Below are 17428 nucleotides of genomic sequence, written 5' to 3'. Positions count from 1 at the left end.
TGATTATCCTTAAAATTAAATAAAATGGAATTAAGATAGCACATTAGTAGAACACGGATCACGGATTTGAGAAGTAAATGTTTAGGTGTAATTTGGTACCTTTCTCACATTTACATGTTATTTTTCATTGATTGGACGTAGTCCTGCTTCCCCCATCCCTGCTTTTAAAAATCATCTTTATCGAGGTATAAATTTACGTACACTAGAATACTCTCAAAATGCGCATATTTGGAGAGTACAGGTCAACAGAGCTTTGGGGAAATACACGTACCCTGGAAAGCCTTACCATCAACCCAGTTTCCTCCTGCCTCATTGTTGTCACTTCTGTCCACACCCTGCCCCAAGGAACTGTTGACTTCAGTTCGATCACTATACCTTAGTTTTGCGTGTTCTAGAACTTTATAGGAAACCCAGGTGGCGTAGTGGTTAAGGGCTGTGGGTGCTAACTGAAGGGTCGGCAGTTCGAATCCGCTAGGCGCTCCTTGGAAACTCTATGGGGCAGTTCTACTCTGTCCTGTAGGGTCGCTATGAGCTGAAATTGACTCGACGGCACTGGGTTTGGTTTTGGTTTTGTTTTCGAACTTCATATGTGAAAGGAATCCTACAGTGTGTACTCTTTTGTGTCTGACTTCTTTCGTTCGGCTTCACGTTTTGGAGATTCTTCACACCTCTTCCCTTTTATTGCTGAGTAGAATTTCTCCCTCCTCCTCAGGCTCTAAAATAACATTTCTTTATAACTCTGACTTGCCAAACAAAAAGCTGACTATTCAGGGCAGTTTAGTATTAAAAGTTCTCGTAGCTCCTTATGTCTGCAGCTTTGGTTACCTCAGTTTACGGGATAATTTTGGCGATGCTCATTTTCTACACAGCCCGATGCTGAAGTTTTTCTTCACAAATTTTACCTTCCTTTTCGTGCCTCCTTCCGTGTAGTAAGCAAAAGTGAGAAGCCACCCGACTCCATTGTGTATGTCCTAGCGTGAGGTGCCATAATGGTCTTTTTCCAATCAGAAAGAAGTTTGCCAAGCTTTATTGACACTTTGTAAGTTTATCTCCCACTCTCTTGATCAAGAGCCTAGTTGGGTGTTGTATGACATAAGATTTATTTTTAACTGTTTCCATAGTAACTATTGCGTGCAGAGGAAAAAGCTGAGAATTATAGGACTAAGCTGATATAGGACTAAGCTGATATGTGTAGAACATCAGAAATCAAATTCTAACCAGATTTTAACTAGGATTTAAAATAGAAGGAGTTGAGTAGCTGCAGTTCTTAACTCAGGGACCAGGAACTCCAAGGGAGCCTGGGAATGGCTTTTGGAGATGTGTGTAGAAGTCAAATAAAACCACAAATGCTGATAAAAACCAGCATTCCTCTACCTCATGCTACCCCATTCCCAACTCCAGCACTTCAGAGGCACTGACTCTTATTCTTTTAGTTGTTTTTTTTCAGGTATTTTTATATTTCTACATAATACTTTTTTTTTTTTCTTTCAAATTTTAGGCATTGTATATTGACTTCCAGGTGTGGAAGATGAGGACTGAGGCCCTCCCACTCTTTTTCCCTTGCCGTATCACATCTTCCTTCATCCTCTCTCTCTCTGTTTGGATCCTAGTTTTTGGTTAAGTCAATAGTGCCTACCCTTTTATTAACTCCTAAAATATTTACAGCTAAGCCACACAGCATACTATGATTGCATTTTCTCTTGTGTAATTTTTGTTGTTGTTGTCATCGTTCCTGGAGTTAATGATTGAAGGATCCTGTTGGCTTTCTTCTCTGTTGGATTCCCCCTTTCCTGGATCGCGTGTTCTCTTCTGTTTTTCACTTGTTTTGATGGGGCACATTCTTCAGTAGCTCCCTGAGTTATGATGCATCTCAGGTTCAGTTTTGGAGAGTTTGCAAGTCTGAAAGTGTTCTTTTATTATTTTATTCGTATTTCTCTCCATTCCGTTTTCTCATCCCCCCTCCCGGCTTTCCCATAACTCCTGTTTGGCTAATACTGGACCTCTCAGATTAAACCCCTAATTTTCTTCTGTCTCCTATTTCCCATCTCTTGTTTTTTGAGTTTTATATTTGGGGGGTTTCTTTAAGAGTTTCTTCTAAACTTTATATTAGATTTAAAAAAAATTTCAGCTATCATATTTTTAATTTCTAAGAGCTATTTTTTATTATCTTAATTTTTAATAACATCCTGTTTATTTCATTTATGTAGTATCTTCTCTTATTTCTCTAACAAAATTAATTATGGTTTTTTTTTAAAGTTTTTTTTTCCTATTCTCTACATAGCTTCCGTCCCCCCAGCCCGCCTCCAGTACTATTTTCTTCTTGTTTGTTTTTATGCCTGTCTTTTTATAGTCCAGGTGTCCCTTGAATGTCTGGTGACCCTTGGCTAACCATTTATCTGTAAGAGGGAGGCATCACAAAGCTGAGCGAATGCTATGGGCTTACCTAGTGATGACTGGGTAGGGACCCAGTAATTTCCTTTGTAAACCTCAAATATCACTATCTATAGCTCTTTCTTTTCACTTGGACCAGGTCACTGTCCCCAGTGCAAAGCCACAGATCACTTGTATTGGGACTGGAAGTCATACTGCCAGTGTTATTGGAGCTGAAGGTCCAGAGCGGGCTGAGCACCTTACTGTTCAACAGGCTGACTTTGACTTCATCCTGCTGTTTCCTGTCTCATGCCTCGCGCTCTCCTCAGCTGTGCCTGGCATTTCCTGCCCAGGTCCTTTCTGACTCATTCTCTCCAGATTGCAGGTATCCTGTTTTGACCAATGTAGGGGGAAGGGAATTGCCTCTGTGTGAGGTCTGATGGGATATAGGCTCACAGTGCTCCTTATAGAGAAGCTGGAACCCTGAAACTCTGCCTTCAGGATCCTTGGTGTCTCTTTACTGTGATAGCAAAGCCCTCTCCAGGCTGAGGTTTTCACATTTCTCGGGATGCAAATTTAGTTAGTCATCAGCCATTCTCTTGCCAGCTTCCAGAATTTTGTTACCAGCTTTTAACTCACTGTTGCCTTCTTTCCTTTTCTGCCTTTTTTTTTAAAGCAATTTTTTTATTGTTGAAAACACACAGCAAAACATACACCAATTCAACTGTTTCTACATGCAAAGTTCAGTGACACTGAGTACATTCTTCAAGGTGGGCAACCATTCTCATCCCCCTTTTCCGAATTCTTCTCCCTCCATTAACATAAACTATCTGCCCTCTAAGCTTCCTGTCTACCCTTTGGAGATGCTGTTGTCAGTTCGATTCCATTTAGATGGTTCTTTAAAACAGCACTATGCTCAAAGAAGACGTTCTTTACCAATTAACCTATTACTGGTTGGTTTTAAGAAGACTTCAGGGGATAGTTTTGGTTTAAGGTGTAAAGGTTATCAATTCCTTTACTGTCACTTTGGTGGGATTGCAGGAAGGAGTAGGGATAACTAGAACCATCTCCATCAGATTTTCAAAGGGGTCTGTGAGCCCCTTCAAAGTTAATAACCGTTCCACTCCACTTACCAGGAGAGATTTCAGAATCCCCTCCTCAGGGATTTTTTACATGGAAAAGTTTCACAGAAGTATGATTTAGGGGTAGTCCTAAAGTGGGACTGGATTAGATGCTTTTTCAAAAAACCTTCTAATCTTTTCATTCTATCTTTATATTTATGCTTCTTGGAAAAATGGTGAACTTTTAGTTCTGTAACCACAGGAAGTACAGTGCCAGTGAGTGTGTGCACTGCCACCCCAGATCGTATAGAGGAAGATTTTTAATTGTCAAAAAAGCATGACAGGCTCCCTGGGCTGATGGAACTGCCCTGTGTATCGACAAGGGCTTGGATGATGCGGGTGTTTGCATCTGCTAAAACCCATCAAATCGTGCACTTGAGATGTATTCATGGGTAAATTTTACCTCAAAACAAAAAGCAGAAACCAAACTGTAAACAAATATTGAATTCTAATTTAACTAAAAATACATGTTAAAAAACCAAACCCATTGCCATAGAGTCAATAACAACTCCTATTGGCCGTATAGGACAGAGTAGACCTGCCCTATAGGGTTTCCAAGGCTGTAATCTTTATGGAAGCTGACTTCCACATCTTTCTCCTGCAGAGCAGCTGGTAGGTCCAAACTGCTGACCTTTTGGTTAGCAGCCGAGCACTTAACCGCTGTGTCACCAGAGCTCCTTAAAATACATGTTAGGACTGTCAAAAGTGTGTGAAAGCAGTCTTGTGAGTTGTGAAAGGTCATGGTTCTTTTTTTTTTTTCCCATGTCGTGAAAATGAAAATCTTCAATTAGGGTAGAAAATAAAAACTTGCTCTAATCATGTGCACTGTGTCTATTCCTCCTGCTCCTCTCCCCCCCTTTTTTCTTGTCATGATAGGCCTGCACTCATCCCCCTGCTCTGCCAGTCTGCGGGGATGCTGGAGATTGTCTTATTTAATATTTAAAATTCAGAGTACATGACAAAAAATAATTTAGGCCTAGGTATGTCCGAATTCCTTTAATTTTAGGATTATCTCTTGCTGTGTCTACTTCTTTCTAGAAACTGGGCTTATTCTTATTTTAGTCAGCTGAGATGAACACCCATTTCCTCGGCTAGGCATTTCAGCTGAAGTTCTAGAGCTACAGGATTGGACCCAGTGGTCTGTCAGGTGGACAGAAAATCTGCAAGGCCCAGTGGAGAAGGAAAAAGAGCATAGAGTCTCATATCAGTCCTTTTTCTTTTAGATATATTAGCATTTATGTGGTACTTGTATTTTCAGGGTACTTTATATCCTTTGTAATTTTTTCTAGATTCACTCAAAGGTAGGCCAGGAATAGTTTTCTCATTTAACAGGGGAGAAACTACAGACCCAGAGAGGTAGAGATGGACCCATATGAGTTAGAGTCAGAACCAGGATTAGAATTTTGCAAGATGACCAACCAGGTGGATTAATTGAGAGTTTGAATTACACATACAAGTACCAGTGAGGAATACTAACCAGATTACTTACGAGTTTAGGCGGCAAGACTTTGAATGACCCGAGATTGACTGTATTTCATCTTAGGTGAAGGAGAATCTGCTCTCATGCAAGATGCTGTTACACTGCAAACGGGATGAGCTTCGGAAACTGTGGATTGAGGGAATTGAACACAAGCACGTCCTGAACCTGCTGGATGAAATTGAGAATATCAAACAAGTGCCTCAAAAGCTGGAGCAGTGCATGGCCAGCAAGCACTATCTCAGTGCCACGGACATGCTGGTAAGAGACCCGCCTGTGCTCCTGGTCATTTCTGCAGAGCTGGGCAGGCGCTTCCCTTTTGTTCTCTCTGAATCCTGTAATGTAGGTAGCTTATTACCCGCTGCCCCTCAGGATCCCTGTGCCAGCTCAGGTGAGGCCTGGGTTGTCCCCTTCCTGGTCCCAGTGTTGGAAATGAGAGGTAGTTGTGATTAGTATTTATGCATTGTCTGCCTTTGGAACAGGGGCAGGAAGTATAATGGTGAGAAAGCAGCACTGAAATCATGTTAGAATGGTAGTGAGAGGTGTTAGCTTTAGCAGGAGATATTTAATGACTCCCATTAAAAAAAAATGAAATCTGCATGAGAGAGTTTTTGGAACTTTATAAAGTTGAAGTGCCACAAATTCTCTGAAGGATTTTTTATGTTGGGACTTTGTTTTTTTCTTTAACTTGATAAGACGTAGAATGACTTTTTTTTGTGTGAATAATGCCAGAGGTAACTTAGTCAAGCAAGAGTATTCTACAGCCTAGCCTTTAGCTTCTGTCTTAATTCAATGTGTTCCAGTAGTTTTTGAATTAGAAATGAAAATCCAGAGAAGGTGGCAGTTTGTGGTACATGTGGCTGAGCCTCAAGAAGATGAATAAATAATAAGAATACAGATTTACTCCCTAATGATCCTAACTTTCCCTGGGTCTGTGGCTCTTGTAAGGTCCCTACCAAAAACCAAAAAAGAAACCAAACCCATTGCCATCGAGTCAATTCCGAATCATGTGGCTCTATAGGACAGTGCAGAACTGCCCCATAGAGTTTCCAAGGAGTGCCTGGTGGATTCAAACTGCCGACCTTTTGGTTAGCATCTGTAATACCTAACCACTACGCAACCAGGGATCCCGGAAGGTCCCTAGGTGGTGCAAATGACTACTAACCTGGCGATCTGCTTCTATAAGGATTACAACCAAGAAAACTCTATGGAGCAGTTCTACTCTGCACATACGGGGTCACCATGAGTCAGAGTCGACTCACTAGCAGAGTTTTTGGTGGCTCTTGGAGAGGGCTGCCCCCAAGCCTCACTTCCGTCTCATTTACAGTTGGCCTAGGACTACAGAAGCTCTCAGTAGCAGATGAAGCTATGGCCCGTGCTTCGAATTGTTTTCTTTTCCTTCATAGGTGAAAACCCCGTATCTTAGTTTCTCCAAATTGGATTGGATGCAACGCTGGAGAAAGCACTGAGGGGAATTGGTAGGGGAAACAGGTTAAATGATCTAAGTTGTTCTAATTCATTCATGCTTTCTAGAAGCATTTTGTTAAGAAGTCTTTCATCAGAAAACTTTTAATGGAGTGAGAGGTGTCATCATTTTCTGTTACGTATGACAAACTGGTATGTGATCAGAATGAACGGCCAGTTCTCACCGGGAAGGTGGTCGGTAATGGTCTGCTCTTGGAAGTGGCAAAAGAGTAGTCAGGTTCAATATCTTGTTCAAAGCAACGTCACCATTTCTCATGCTGTAGGGTGTCCCACCAGAAGAAAACGACTTACCTTCCAGCCTTGTTGGCTTATGCATTAGGAATGCATGTATGTGCTAAATTATACTTCAGAAGTGAGCAATCAGAACAGATAAGTCTGTATATATTTATGTAGCACAGACATACCCATCTGAGTCAGGATTTTTTTCGGAGTAGGTCTGCTTTTAAACAAGTGCTACATATTAAAATTAGGTTTTGAGAGTTCATTTTTGTGTTAATTATGTTCATTTTAGGATTTCAGACTTTTGTTTTACAGTCTTTGTTAGTTAAGGGCTCACTGATTTACTTAAGGGCTAATCCGTACTGAATACTGTCTTTTATTTCTTTGACTTACTTTTCTTAAGGACCTCACTGAACACTTCTTTAAGTTTTTGGTTGCAAGTTACAGAAATTCAGTTCTAGCTAGCGATGGGGGAAAACAGTTGCTTGGCTCATGTAACCAGTAAGCTAAAGGAACAGGCTGTATGTGGAATGCTACCTGTATGTTTTCTCAGCGTGACTTCTCCACTGTTCTCCTGTAGGCTGGTTTCTCCCACGTGCGAGTGGGGGTGGGTGTTGGGGGAGTTGAGGAGTATAGGCCACAGCCCTCAGCTTTGCAGAGGAAAAGAATCCTCTTTTTTTTCCTAATTCAGAAGCCCTGGAGCAGGACCTAGATTGAGCCAGTCTGGGTACTGTGATGGCCAGTCAGTTCTAACTGACACAGTGCTGTTGTGGTGGTGGAGGATGGGACGGGGCGGGGGGGGGGGGGGTGGGGAGAGCAGGTGCCCCTAGAAAAGGGTGAGTGTATGAGAGAATTTCCTAGACGTGGGAGATAGCGATGCCTTGAGGAAACATCAGGTGCCTGCTCTGCTCCGTAAATTGTTTTACCTGGTCTCTGGTAGAGCGCAGAGTAAAGGGAAAATTAGGCACCAGAAGTGAGAGGCAGTGTGACAGTTGTCAGGAGTGAAAGAGACACAGGTGGGGATAACACATTTATGGAGAATTTTGAAACATTAAGCATAGTTTTAGACATCAGAGAGTTCTTGGTATGGTGTAAGAGTGTTTGAATCATTTTTTCCCTCCTTTTAAGTTTTTTGGGTCAGAATGCGTTGATGTCTGGTGAGAAGAGAGTGTGGCTGTTGGGAGGCAGTAAAGGACTCAGAATGAAACATAGTTTAGGTCTGTGTGACTGGGGGAGGGAGTGGTTACCATTTATGGGTGACATCGGCAATGACTCATCATGAGTTGGAATCGATTCGATGCCAATGGGTTTATTGGCCGTGATAGGGCAGGTGGGTGACAGCAGGATTTTCCTGATTCTATCAGTGAGGAAAGGCCCTTGCTTATCACTTAACCTCTATCCCATCTGTTTTCAACTCTCTGTATTCAACAGATGTAAAGCAAAGAATTGTGGTTTTTTGTGAATCCTTCAAGAGAGGTGCAATAAAATATTCCTACCAGAACAAATAATACTCTGTGATACGAAGTGGGGCTATAATTCATATTTATATAATTCCTAGTTTCACCATGCTAGCTTAATAAAGGTTAGGTAAGTTATTCAACAGTTTCTGAGTCTCAATTTCTTCAGACATGGTTGTTATGAGGATCAGTTGAGATTATGGATGTGAAAGCTTATTTTAAATTGTAAAGCATTGCACAGTTCACTTATTTTTGTGTTTATTTAATGCCATCACAATGTAGGTCGATTAAATTACTTGTGTGAATGCATGTTGATATGGGTTGATTTTTGTTTGGCTTTAATACTTCCCTGTATTCTCTTCTAGCAGACCTAAAGGATGGTTTAAAAGTACATTGTTAAAAAATACCAATTTGATCAGATACTTTGCTGTTTTCGAATATGCCACGTTCCTCCTTCATGTATCTGTCTTTGTTCATGGTTTTTAAATTTTTAAAAATTTATGAACATTTCAAATATACAGGAAAGTACAGAAAATGATATTGCATAACAGCTATGAGCCCACCATAAAAACGTTATTGTTTTCCACGTCTTCAGATTTCTTAAAAAGTTACACCTACGTCTGTCCATTCTCCTGTTCTCTCCAGAGGTAGTTTCTCTGTTGAAGTTGGTAAACGTACATTTTTATACTTTGCCTATGTTTATCTAAAACATAATGTATCAGGTTTGGAGTATTGAAAATTTAAATAATGGAGTCATTCTGTATGTATCATCATTTACGTTGCTTTTGTTTCAGTCAGTATTATTTTTTTGAGATGTATTCTTAATGATTTATATAAAAAAATTTTTTTTGATTTATATAGTTTACTTAAATTCTGATGTAGTTGCCAATTGTGTGAATAAGTTATTGAGGTACAGATAGGTGTTCCCACCTTTTTTACTCTTCCTATCACGCCTCAGTGAATTTCCTTGTACACGTTTGTCTCTTTAAGGACTTGTGGGATAGTATTCCCAGGATAGATACCTAAACATGGAATTACCGGATGTAGGAGATATATATATATATATATTTAAAAAAAAATTTTTTTTAGGGTATATATATTTTTACTTCTACTAGGTATTGCCAGTTTGCTCTCCGAAGTGTTTAAATCAGTTATGTTCCCACCACAATTTCTGTTTGGTCAGCATCCCCTCTAACACGTGTTTATTAGACTTACTATTTCTTGCCATTCTGACTGTTGTAAAATAATATCTTATTTAGTTTGATAACTAGTAAGATTGAGCATCTTTTTATATTGGCCATTTAGTTTTATTCCTTTGTGAATTGCCTGTTCGTATCCTTTGTTCATGTTTTCTGTTTGGCTTCATTTCTTTTTTTCTACTTGTAGTTCTTTATGTGTTCTGGATGTTAATCCTTTATCCATTAAATGGACTGCAAATGTCTTCTTCCAGTTTGTAGTTTATCTTTTTACTTTTTTTTTTTTCTCTCATAAAGTTTTAAATTTTAATGCGATAAAATATTTCATTGTTTTTCCTTTACGGTAGTGATTTTTGTTTAAGAAATCTTTTCTTATCTTGATGCCATAAAGAGAATTGCCTATATTTTCATTTTTAATCCATCTAGGATCTATTTTTATAGATGGTATGAACTAGGGATCTAATTTTATCTTTCTTCTCTATCATTAGCCAGTTGGTTCAGACCATTTATTGAATCCTTTTCCTACTGATTTATGATGCCGTCTTGGTCACATACCAAGTTTTCACATACGTATGGGTATGTTTTTATGCTCTTCATTTTGTTCATTTGGTCTCATCTGTCCCTGCAGCAAAGCCATGCTGTTTTAATTACTGTGGCTTTATAATATATTTTGATAACTGGTGAATTATGTTCCCTCACCTTGCTGTTCAAAACTGTCTGTGGTATTCTTGGCCCCTTACTCTTCTATATGAATTTTAGAATCAGCTTGTCATGTTCCACAAAAAGTGTGGTGGGATTTTGATTAGAATTGCACTGAATTTAAGAACATTTCCTCTTTGCAGTATTGAGTCTTTCTATGACACAGTGGCTAAGAGCTTAGCTACTAACCAAAAAGTCAGCAGTTTGAATCCACTAGCTGCTTCTTGGAAACCCTATGGGTTATTTCTACTCTGTCATATATGGTCTTTATGAGTCAGGATCAATTCCATGGCAACAGGCTTTTTTTTTTGTTTTTTTAAATGAGTGAACATGGTTTGTCATTTACTGATGTATTAATTTATATACTTTAATAATGTTTAGTTGTGTATTCTTTCGAGGTCTTATATGAATTTTGTTAGATTTATTTCTGTGTACCCTATAACTTTTGTTGCTTTTTAAGACGTTTGCTCTTTTTTAATTGCAATTTCTAATTATTTGTTGCTGGTGTATAGGGATGTGGTTGACTTTTCTATTTTAATTGACTACATATTTCCTGAACCTATTCTTAATCCTTTCTGCCTGGAACATAATGATTTATTCTTTGAGACTTGGCTCAAATTTCATCAATTCTCTGAATGTTTTAGGCAGTTAGTGCTTGTCTTTGTGTTTCTATAAAGTGCATGTATTTCATTATAATGTAATTAATTGCTTTTGTTTGTGTGGCAGGTCATGGAGGGCAGGGGCTGTGTCTTATCTATTTTTGTCTGTCTTGTGCTTTTTTTTTTTTTTTGTGCCTGGCATGTTTTTGTTAGCTGCTATCGGGTTGGCCTTGACTCTAGTTGGCCCCTGACTTATGGCGACCCCACACAAACAGAGGACAATTGTGATCCATAGGGTTTTCATTGGCTGATTTTTGGAAGTTGGTAGCCAGATTTTCTTCTTAGTCTGTCTTAGACTGGAAACTCTGCTGAGTGGTACTAATGGTGAATGTGCTTGGCTGTCAACCACCCAGAGGCACCTTGAAGGAAAGCTTGGAGATCCGTTTCCCACAAATCAATCATGGAGCACAGTTCTATTTGACACAATGGGGTTGCCAGCACTGGAGTTGACTCAAAGGCAACTGGTACCTAGCGTGAAGGAAAGGGCGTAGTGGAGCCTATGTAATCAGCGCTCACAGAGTACCCGCCAAGTAAGGGACGGCATGAAAAGCTTTACAGCCCTGTCAAGACCCACTTATTTTCTGCTTTGAATTTTTTGTTGATATCATGTGTTTTCATTAATGGAAGGATGCTGAGTCTTTGAGTGTGTTTAAATTTTAGTTTGGTAATACGGATTTTGGAGACCCCGGTAGCGTAGTGGTTAACTGCTATGGCTGCTAACCAAGAGGTCGGCAGTTCGAATCCACCAGGCGCTCCTTGGAAGCTCTATTGGGCAGTTCTACTCTGTCCTACAGGGTCACTATGAGTCAGAATTGACTCGACGGCAGTGGGGTTTTTTGGTTTTGAATATGGATTTTGAGAATATTATGTGGAAATACATGGGTACCACAAAACTCAGGGAGTATTCTGGTGCCATGATTGGTAGGACTCTGTCTGGCCCACCAGTTATAGCTGGTAGAATTTATTGCTGGGTGCCTTCCATTTGGTTACACTTCCGGTTTTCCAAACATGACACACATAGAAAAACCCAAAAACAAACCTACCAGGGCTCCCTAGCGATCACACAGGAAACCGTAAACATGCTTGCAGTGCTTACCTAGCAATACAAAAGCCACAAGAGACAAAAGTTTTATCCAGTCATGCTTCCTGGATGCACTACCTCACGTTTAAGCTTAATACCCCAGCTATTTTGCTCCAACAAATGTTTCTTTCATTTTTCAGTGTTACACAAGTCCCCACTAGAGGGTAGCAAATACTTTTAACTGGAAAAGTAGGGTCCCAAGAAACCCAAGAGGCAGAAAATGTGGCTGGGCAACCATATAGTCCAAAGGTCATGAAAGGGCTTTTTATTTTTTATTTATTGTGTTTTAGTTAAAAGTTAATTTCTTATACAAAACTTTATACACATACTATGATGTTAGTTGCAGTCCCTGCAACGTGACAACACACTCCCCCTTTCCACCCCAGGTTCCCTGTGTCTGTTTGACCAGTTCTTGTCTCTTCCTGCTTTGGGACAGGAGCCACCCATACTCCTCATATGTATTATTTTTTGTTTTATAATCCTGTCTGTGTCTGAAGAGTGGGCTTTGGGAATGGTTTCAGTTCTGGGTTAACAGTGTGTCCAGGGGCCATAGTTTTGGGGCTTCCTCCAGCCTGTGTCAGACCATTGAATCTGGTCTTTTTACGTGAATTGAGTCTTGCTCTTCACTTTGCTCCGCTCCGCCTCGGATTCTCTGTTGTATTCCCTGTCAGGGCATCATTGGTGGTAGCCAGGCACCATCTAGTTCTTCTGGTCTCAGGCTGGTGGAGTCTCTGGTTCATGTGGCCCTTTAGTCTCTTGGTCTAATATTTTCTTTGCATCTTGTTTTTTTCATTCTCCTTTGCTCCAAGTGGGATAGGACCAATTGATGCATCTTAGATGGCCACTTGCAAGCTTTTAAGACCCCAGACACCACTCACCAAAGTGGGATGCAGAACATTTTCTTAATAAACTTTGTTATTCCAGTTGACCTAGATATCCCCCAAAACTATGTCCCCAGGCCCCAGCCCCAGCTACTCTGTCCCTCAAAGTATTTGGATGTGTCCAGAAAACTTCTTAGCTTTTACTTGGGTCCAGTTGTGCTGACTTCCCCTGTATTGTGTGGGTTCTTTCCCCTCACCAAAGTTGATCTTTGCCTACTATCTAGTTAGTGAACTCCCCCCCTCTCCTTCCCCACCCTTGTAACCATCAAAGAATGTTTTCTCCTGTGTTTAAACCTTTTCTTGAGTTCTTATAATAGTGATCTCATACAATATTTGTCTTTTTGTGGCTAACTTCACTCAGCATAATGCCCTCTAGATTCATCCGTGTTGTGAGACGTTTCGTGGATTCATAATTGTTCTTTGTTCGCATAGTATTCTTTTGTGTGTATGTATCATAATTTGTTTATCCATTCATCCGTTGATGGGCACTTAGGTTGCTTTTTGCGGTTGTGAATAGTGAAGAGTTGTGAATAGTGCTGCAGTCAACGTGGGTGTGCATATGTCTATTTGTGTGATGGCTCTTATTTCTCTTGAGTATATTCCTAGGAGTGGGATTGCTGGATCATACGGTATTTCTATTTCTAGCTTTTTAAGGAAGTGCCAAGTTGTTTTCCAAAGTGGTTGTACCATTTGACATTCCCACCAGCAGTGCGTTTAAGACTTCTGTTCTCTCCATAACCTCTCCAACATTTATTATTTTGTCATGAAAGGGTTTTAATACAACTCTTTAGGAGCTCTGGTCTCTTCTCTTCTCTGGTTGGTTTTTAATGGCAAGGTTCTCTAGTTCCTCATCTTTCCTTTTTGTAATATTTAAATGAACAACATCAATAATAACTATAATAATAGCTAATATTTATTGGGCATTCCCTACGTGTTGGTACCATTTTAAATATGTTACATTTGTTAACTCGTTTCATTTTCTCAGCAGTGCTATGAGAGTTAGGTTTCTGATCTCATCCCCGTTTTGCAGATGATGCAGTGCTTTGCACAATTTGGGGAGTAGTTAGCATATCCCAGTATACAAGGGAGATTTCATAAAGGTAGTATTTACGGTGCCTTTAAAAGGTTGGAAATAGTCTTCAATTTGGTCCTTTGTACATAAGAGTGAACAGTAAGGTCTGTAATTGCTCTTTCAGTGGACTTCATATGAAAAAATAATCACATTTCCTTTCCCATGGTTATATGCCATTAGAAGCAAAATCTACTTAAGGCGTCTCAAAGGGTCCAAAAGGAAATCTTTGCGAAAAGATACCAGAGGAAAATGAAGAAAAAACAATCTAGTCTTTCAAAACCCTCTGACTTCCTTGGATTTGTTTATCAAAAGATTTTGAATGTCCGTTTGAAGACAGGTGCAGCTGCCCAGTAAATTTAATCTGCACTCAGAACAGGTTAATAAGTCTGGAGTAAATAAATCAGCAGTGACCATGGCTCTCGCCACCTCCTGCCCCCTACTTCACCGTCCGACTGGCCTGATAGCTCGGGGCTTGGCTTCTAGACAGGATAGTTATTTATTTATTTTTGATATGATAACCTGAGTATTGCATGAAATAATTAAATTGTCACGACAGGGGGTGTCTGCAAATAGGCCTGGCCTTTTGTTTCCTTCTTCAAGGTAAACAGCTGCTGTTGGCTTATGAAAAGCTCGAAGTGATCCAACGAGAAGCCTGTATCCGTCACATTGAAATCGGAGGCTTGATTAATATTGTAGCCTGTAGCATTGTGATTCGTACGGTTTAAATTAGACCTTTGCAGTCATCGTGCAGGGCTGATGCAAGCACATTAATGACATAATTCCTGGTTGCCGCATCACATTTCTGCAGTCTGTCCTTTGTATTCCACTCACATTAATTGAAGTAATTTTGCCAGTGAAGCGTGTTTCAAACCTCTGCATTTAAATTGAAATTTTAATTCCCTTATTGTCTTGAAAAGACGGCTGAAGATGCCTTGTTACAGGTTTCATTATCACTCAAAACACTCCAGCTGCTGGTTCTAATGTACAGTGACTGATTAATTCTGGGAAGAATTATTAATACAGGAATAGCAGCTTCTTCCCAGTGCCATGAGCTAGCCAGGAAGGTATTTGGTGGTAGTTAATATTTTTATGAACTTTTTTTTTTTTTTAAAAAAAGACAATTTGTCTAGAAGTCTGCATCAAACTAAAATTGCACAGATGAGCTTTGAAAACCACTTAGGCAAGTTCTGATTTATCAACCCATAGAAGTCAATTCATAATTGCATTCAATCAGTGGAAAGCAAGCCAGTGCGAATAGTTTTGAAGCACTTTAGCTGACAGTCACAAGGCTTGTGACTAAAATAATCTTTTTCATTTCTAAGCCTTCCTTAGATTGTAGATTTTGAATGTCTCTTAATCATTTTGTCTCTTTTTACTTGTATGCCTTTTTTAAAAAAAGAATCTATAGCTGTGTAGTCACATAAGGATTATTATGATAATCATAATAATAACTTGTATTTACGTAGCTGTCTTCTTCCCAAAGGACCCCAGCATGCTTTGCTGAGAGAACGGTAGGGTGAAATTATTTCACTTACACTGAAAATGTGACCACATCTGTGATAAAGTGAGTGAGGCAACTACGTAATTGTATAGTTTTCTAAACTCCTGTAATAAAAATAATTATGTCTGTAATATTTCCCATTCGCAGGAATCTTTGCAGTTGTTGGGCAGCATTCAAGGTTGCGAATGTGAGCATGGTCTTAGTTTGGGTCAGTTGGGCCTGTGCCTGAATCCCAGCTTGGAGTCTTACTATCTGGATGATTTGGGACTAATTGGTTCACTTGTCAGGAGCCCTGGTGGTGCAGTGGTTAAGCACTCGGCTGCTAACCCAAAAGGTCAGCGGTTTGAACCCACCAGTCGCTCTGCTGGATAAAGATGTGGCAGTCTGGTCCTGTAAAGATTACAGCCTTGAAAACCCTATGGGACAGTTCTACTCTGTCCTATAGGGTCCCTCAGAGTCAGAATTGACTCGACAGCAGTGGGTTTGGTCTTTTTGGTTTGGTTTCACTCGTCTTTGCTGAAAGTTGGAGTTAATGATACCTATCCCCCAAGGGTCGTTGATGGGATTAAATGAAATATAAGAACATGTATGTAAAGCATGGGCAGTATACTTATTTTGAGCTAGTAAAAGTGTTGAAGATAAGGCTAGGTTGCTCATTTTACTCCTGTTGTTCTTGTCCAACATGGACATGTACCTGAAAGAAGGACTAGCCCACCTTTTTACGGTTAAAGGAACTCCTGCAGGCAGAAATAGGATTTTTCTCAGAAAACAGTTCTAGTCTGCTCTAACACATGCACAAGTGTGTGAACAAGACCCCAAAGTTCCTTGCCATAATTGTTGGGATTTGGCATGGACAGACTGCAGATTTTGTGTCATCAATCACCAGGGCAACCTGTTGTGGTTATTAGCTGTATTGAGGTGGCCCTGACTAGTGGAAACCCTATGCCTATTGTAGGGTTTTCATTTGACTGATTTTCGGGGGGTAGAATGTCAGGCCTTTCTTCTTAGTCTGTCATAGTCTGGAAGCTCCACTGAAATTCGTTCAGCACCATAGCAACATGCAGGCCTGCTTTAGGTGTATGTTCATAGGGTACCCATTGACTCTCTAAAAGCTCTGTAACTTGCTGGCAAACTACCCAAGATGAGCTTGTTGATCTGCTGGGCACTATAATTAGATCTAAACCTGTTCAGAATTGGGGGGTGGTTATTGACAGTGTTGATTTTAATGTTAGAGTAATTGATATCAAGTGATTCTGTCAGTGATCAGATAACACCACCAGTTGACCAATAATGTCGCTCCTATTTGTGCCTGTAAAATTGTGTCATTAACAAATAGACTGATTCTTATTTTTTCTTCTTTATGGACGGGGGGCGGTGGGGGGAACCCTGGTGACGTAGTGGTTAAGAGCTACGGCTGCTAACCAAAAGGTTGGCAGTTCGAATCAATCGGGTGCTGCTTGGAAACCCTATGGGGCAGTTCTACTCTGTCCTATAGGGTCACTGTGAGTTGGAATCGATTCGACAGCAACGGGCTGTGGACAGGGGAGGGGTGATGGTGCACCAACTACCAAATGGCTAAGATGCAGGTAAAGGCCAAAGCACACATGCCTTTTCTCTGGCTTGAAAGTTTCTGAGATTCACAGGGTGTTTTTTTCTCCTCATGACTCTGGGAGTGATATTGGTGTGAAAGCTCTATAAATATCAGGAGCTGGAAAATTCTAGTGAGCTTATTGCACTCTACCTGCAAGTGGTTCAGTGGCTCTATGAAAATGTTTTGATGTTCCAGGTAGATTTCTTCACAAAATGATAGATAACACATCACCGGCCAATAATGGAATAACTGTTGTTAAAACCCACCTGTTCCTGGTGTAGGATACTGGACAGCATTCGAGACTAATAATCTATCAGGAGAGAATCTGGCACATACACTGCAGTGTTGGCACAAACCACTGGGTCTCTAACACGTGGCCATGAGTTTGTTGGCCAGTTTTGTTGTTGGTATGTGTGTCTGTGAAAGTGGCCCTCACCTGGAAGGAGCTTACATGCTAGCGGAGAGAGATGATGAACAGATCAATGGTGTCTCTTATCGTGATTGTGTACTGTGGAAAAAGGTAGCACCAGAAAGGGGGCCAGGAGTCCTGGGGGCGAGAGCAGGGTTGGTGTGGTTTGCTATTTTAAATAAGATGGTCAAATGTAGCTGCTCCTAGCTG

The 17428-nt window shown here is 40.3% G+C and overlaps 1 protein-coding gene across 4 annotated transcripts in view; it reads left to right on the top strand.

Annotated features, from left to right (window-relative positions):
* EXOC4 (exocyst complex component 4) overlaps window positions 1-17428 on the top strand; it is an 830068-nt gene that overhangs the window by 27834 nt on the left and 784806 nt on the right. For all 4 annotated transcript variants that reach the window (XM_049894654.1, XM_049894656.1, XM_049894657.1 and 1 more), the window contains exon 3: window positions 5035-5229. In XM_049894654.1, the coding sequence (XP_049750611.1) occupies window positions 5035-5229 (195 nt within the window). The remainder of the gene's footprint in view (window positions 1-5034; window positions 5230-17428) is intronic.

The sequence above is a fragment of the Elephas maximus genome, chromosome 8 (assembly GCF_024166365.1).
Source record: "Elephas maximus indicus isolate mEleMax1 chromosome 8, mEleMax1 primary haplotype, whole genome shotgun sequence".
NCBI lineage: Eukaryota > Metazoa > Chordata > Mammalia > Proboscidea > Elephantidae > Elephas > Elephas maximus.
This window is presented reverse-complemented; position numbering and strand designations above follow the sequence as displayed.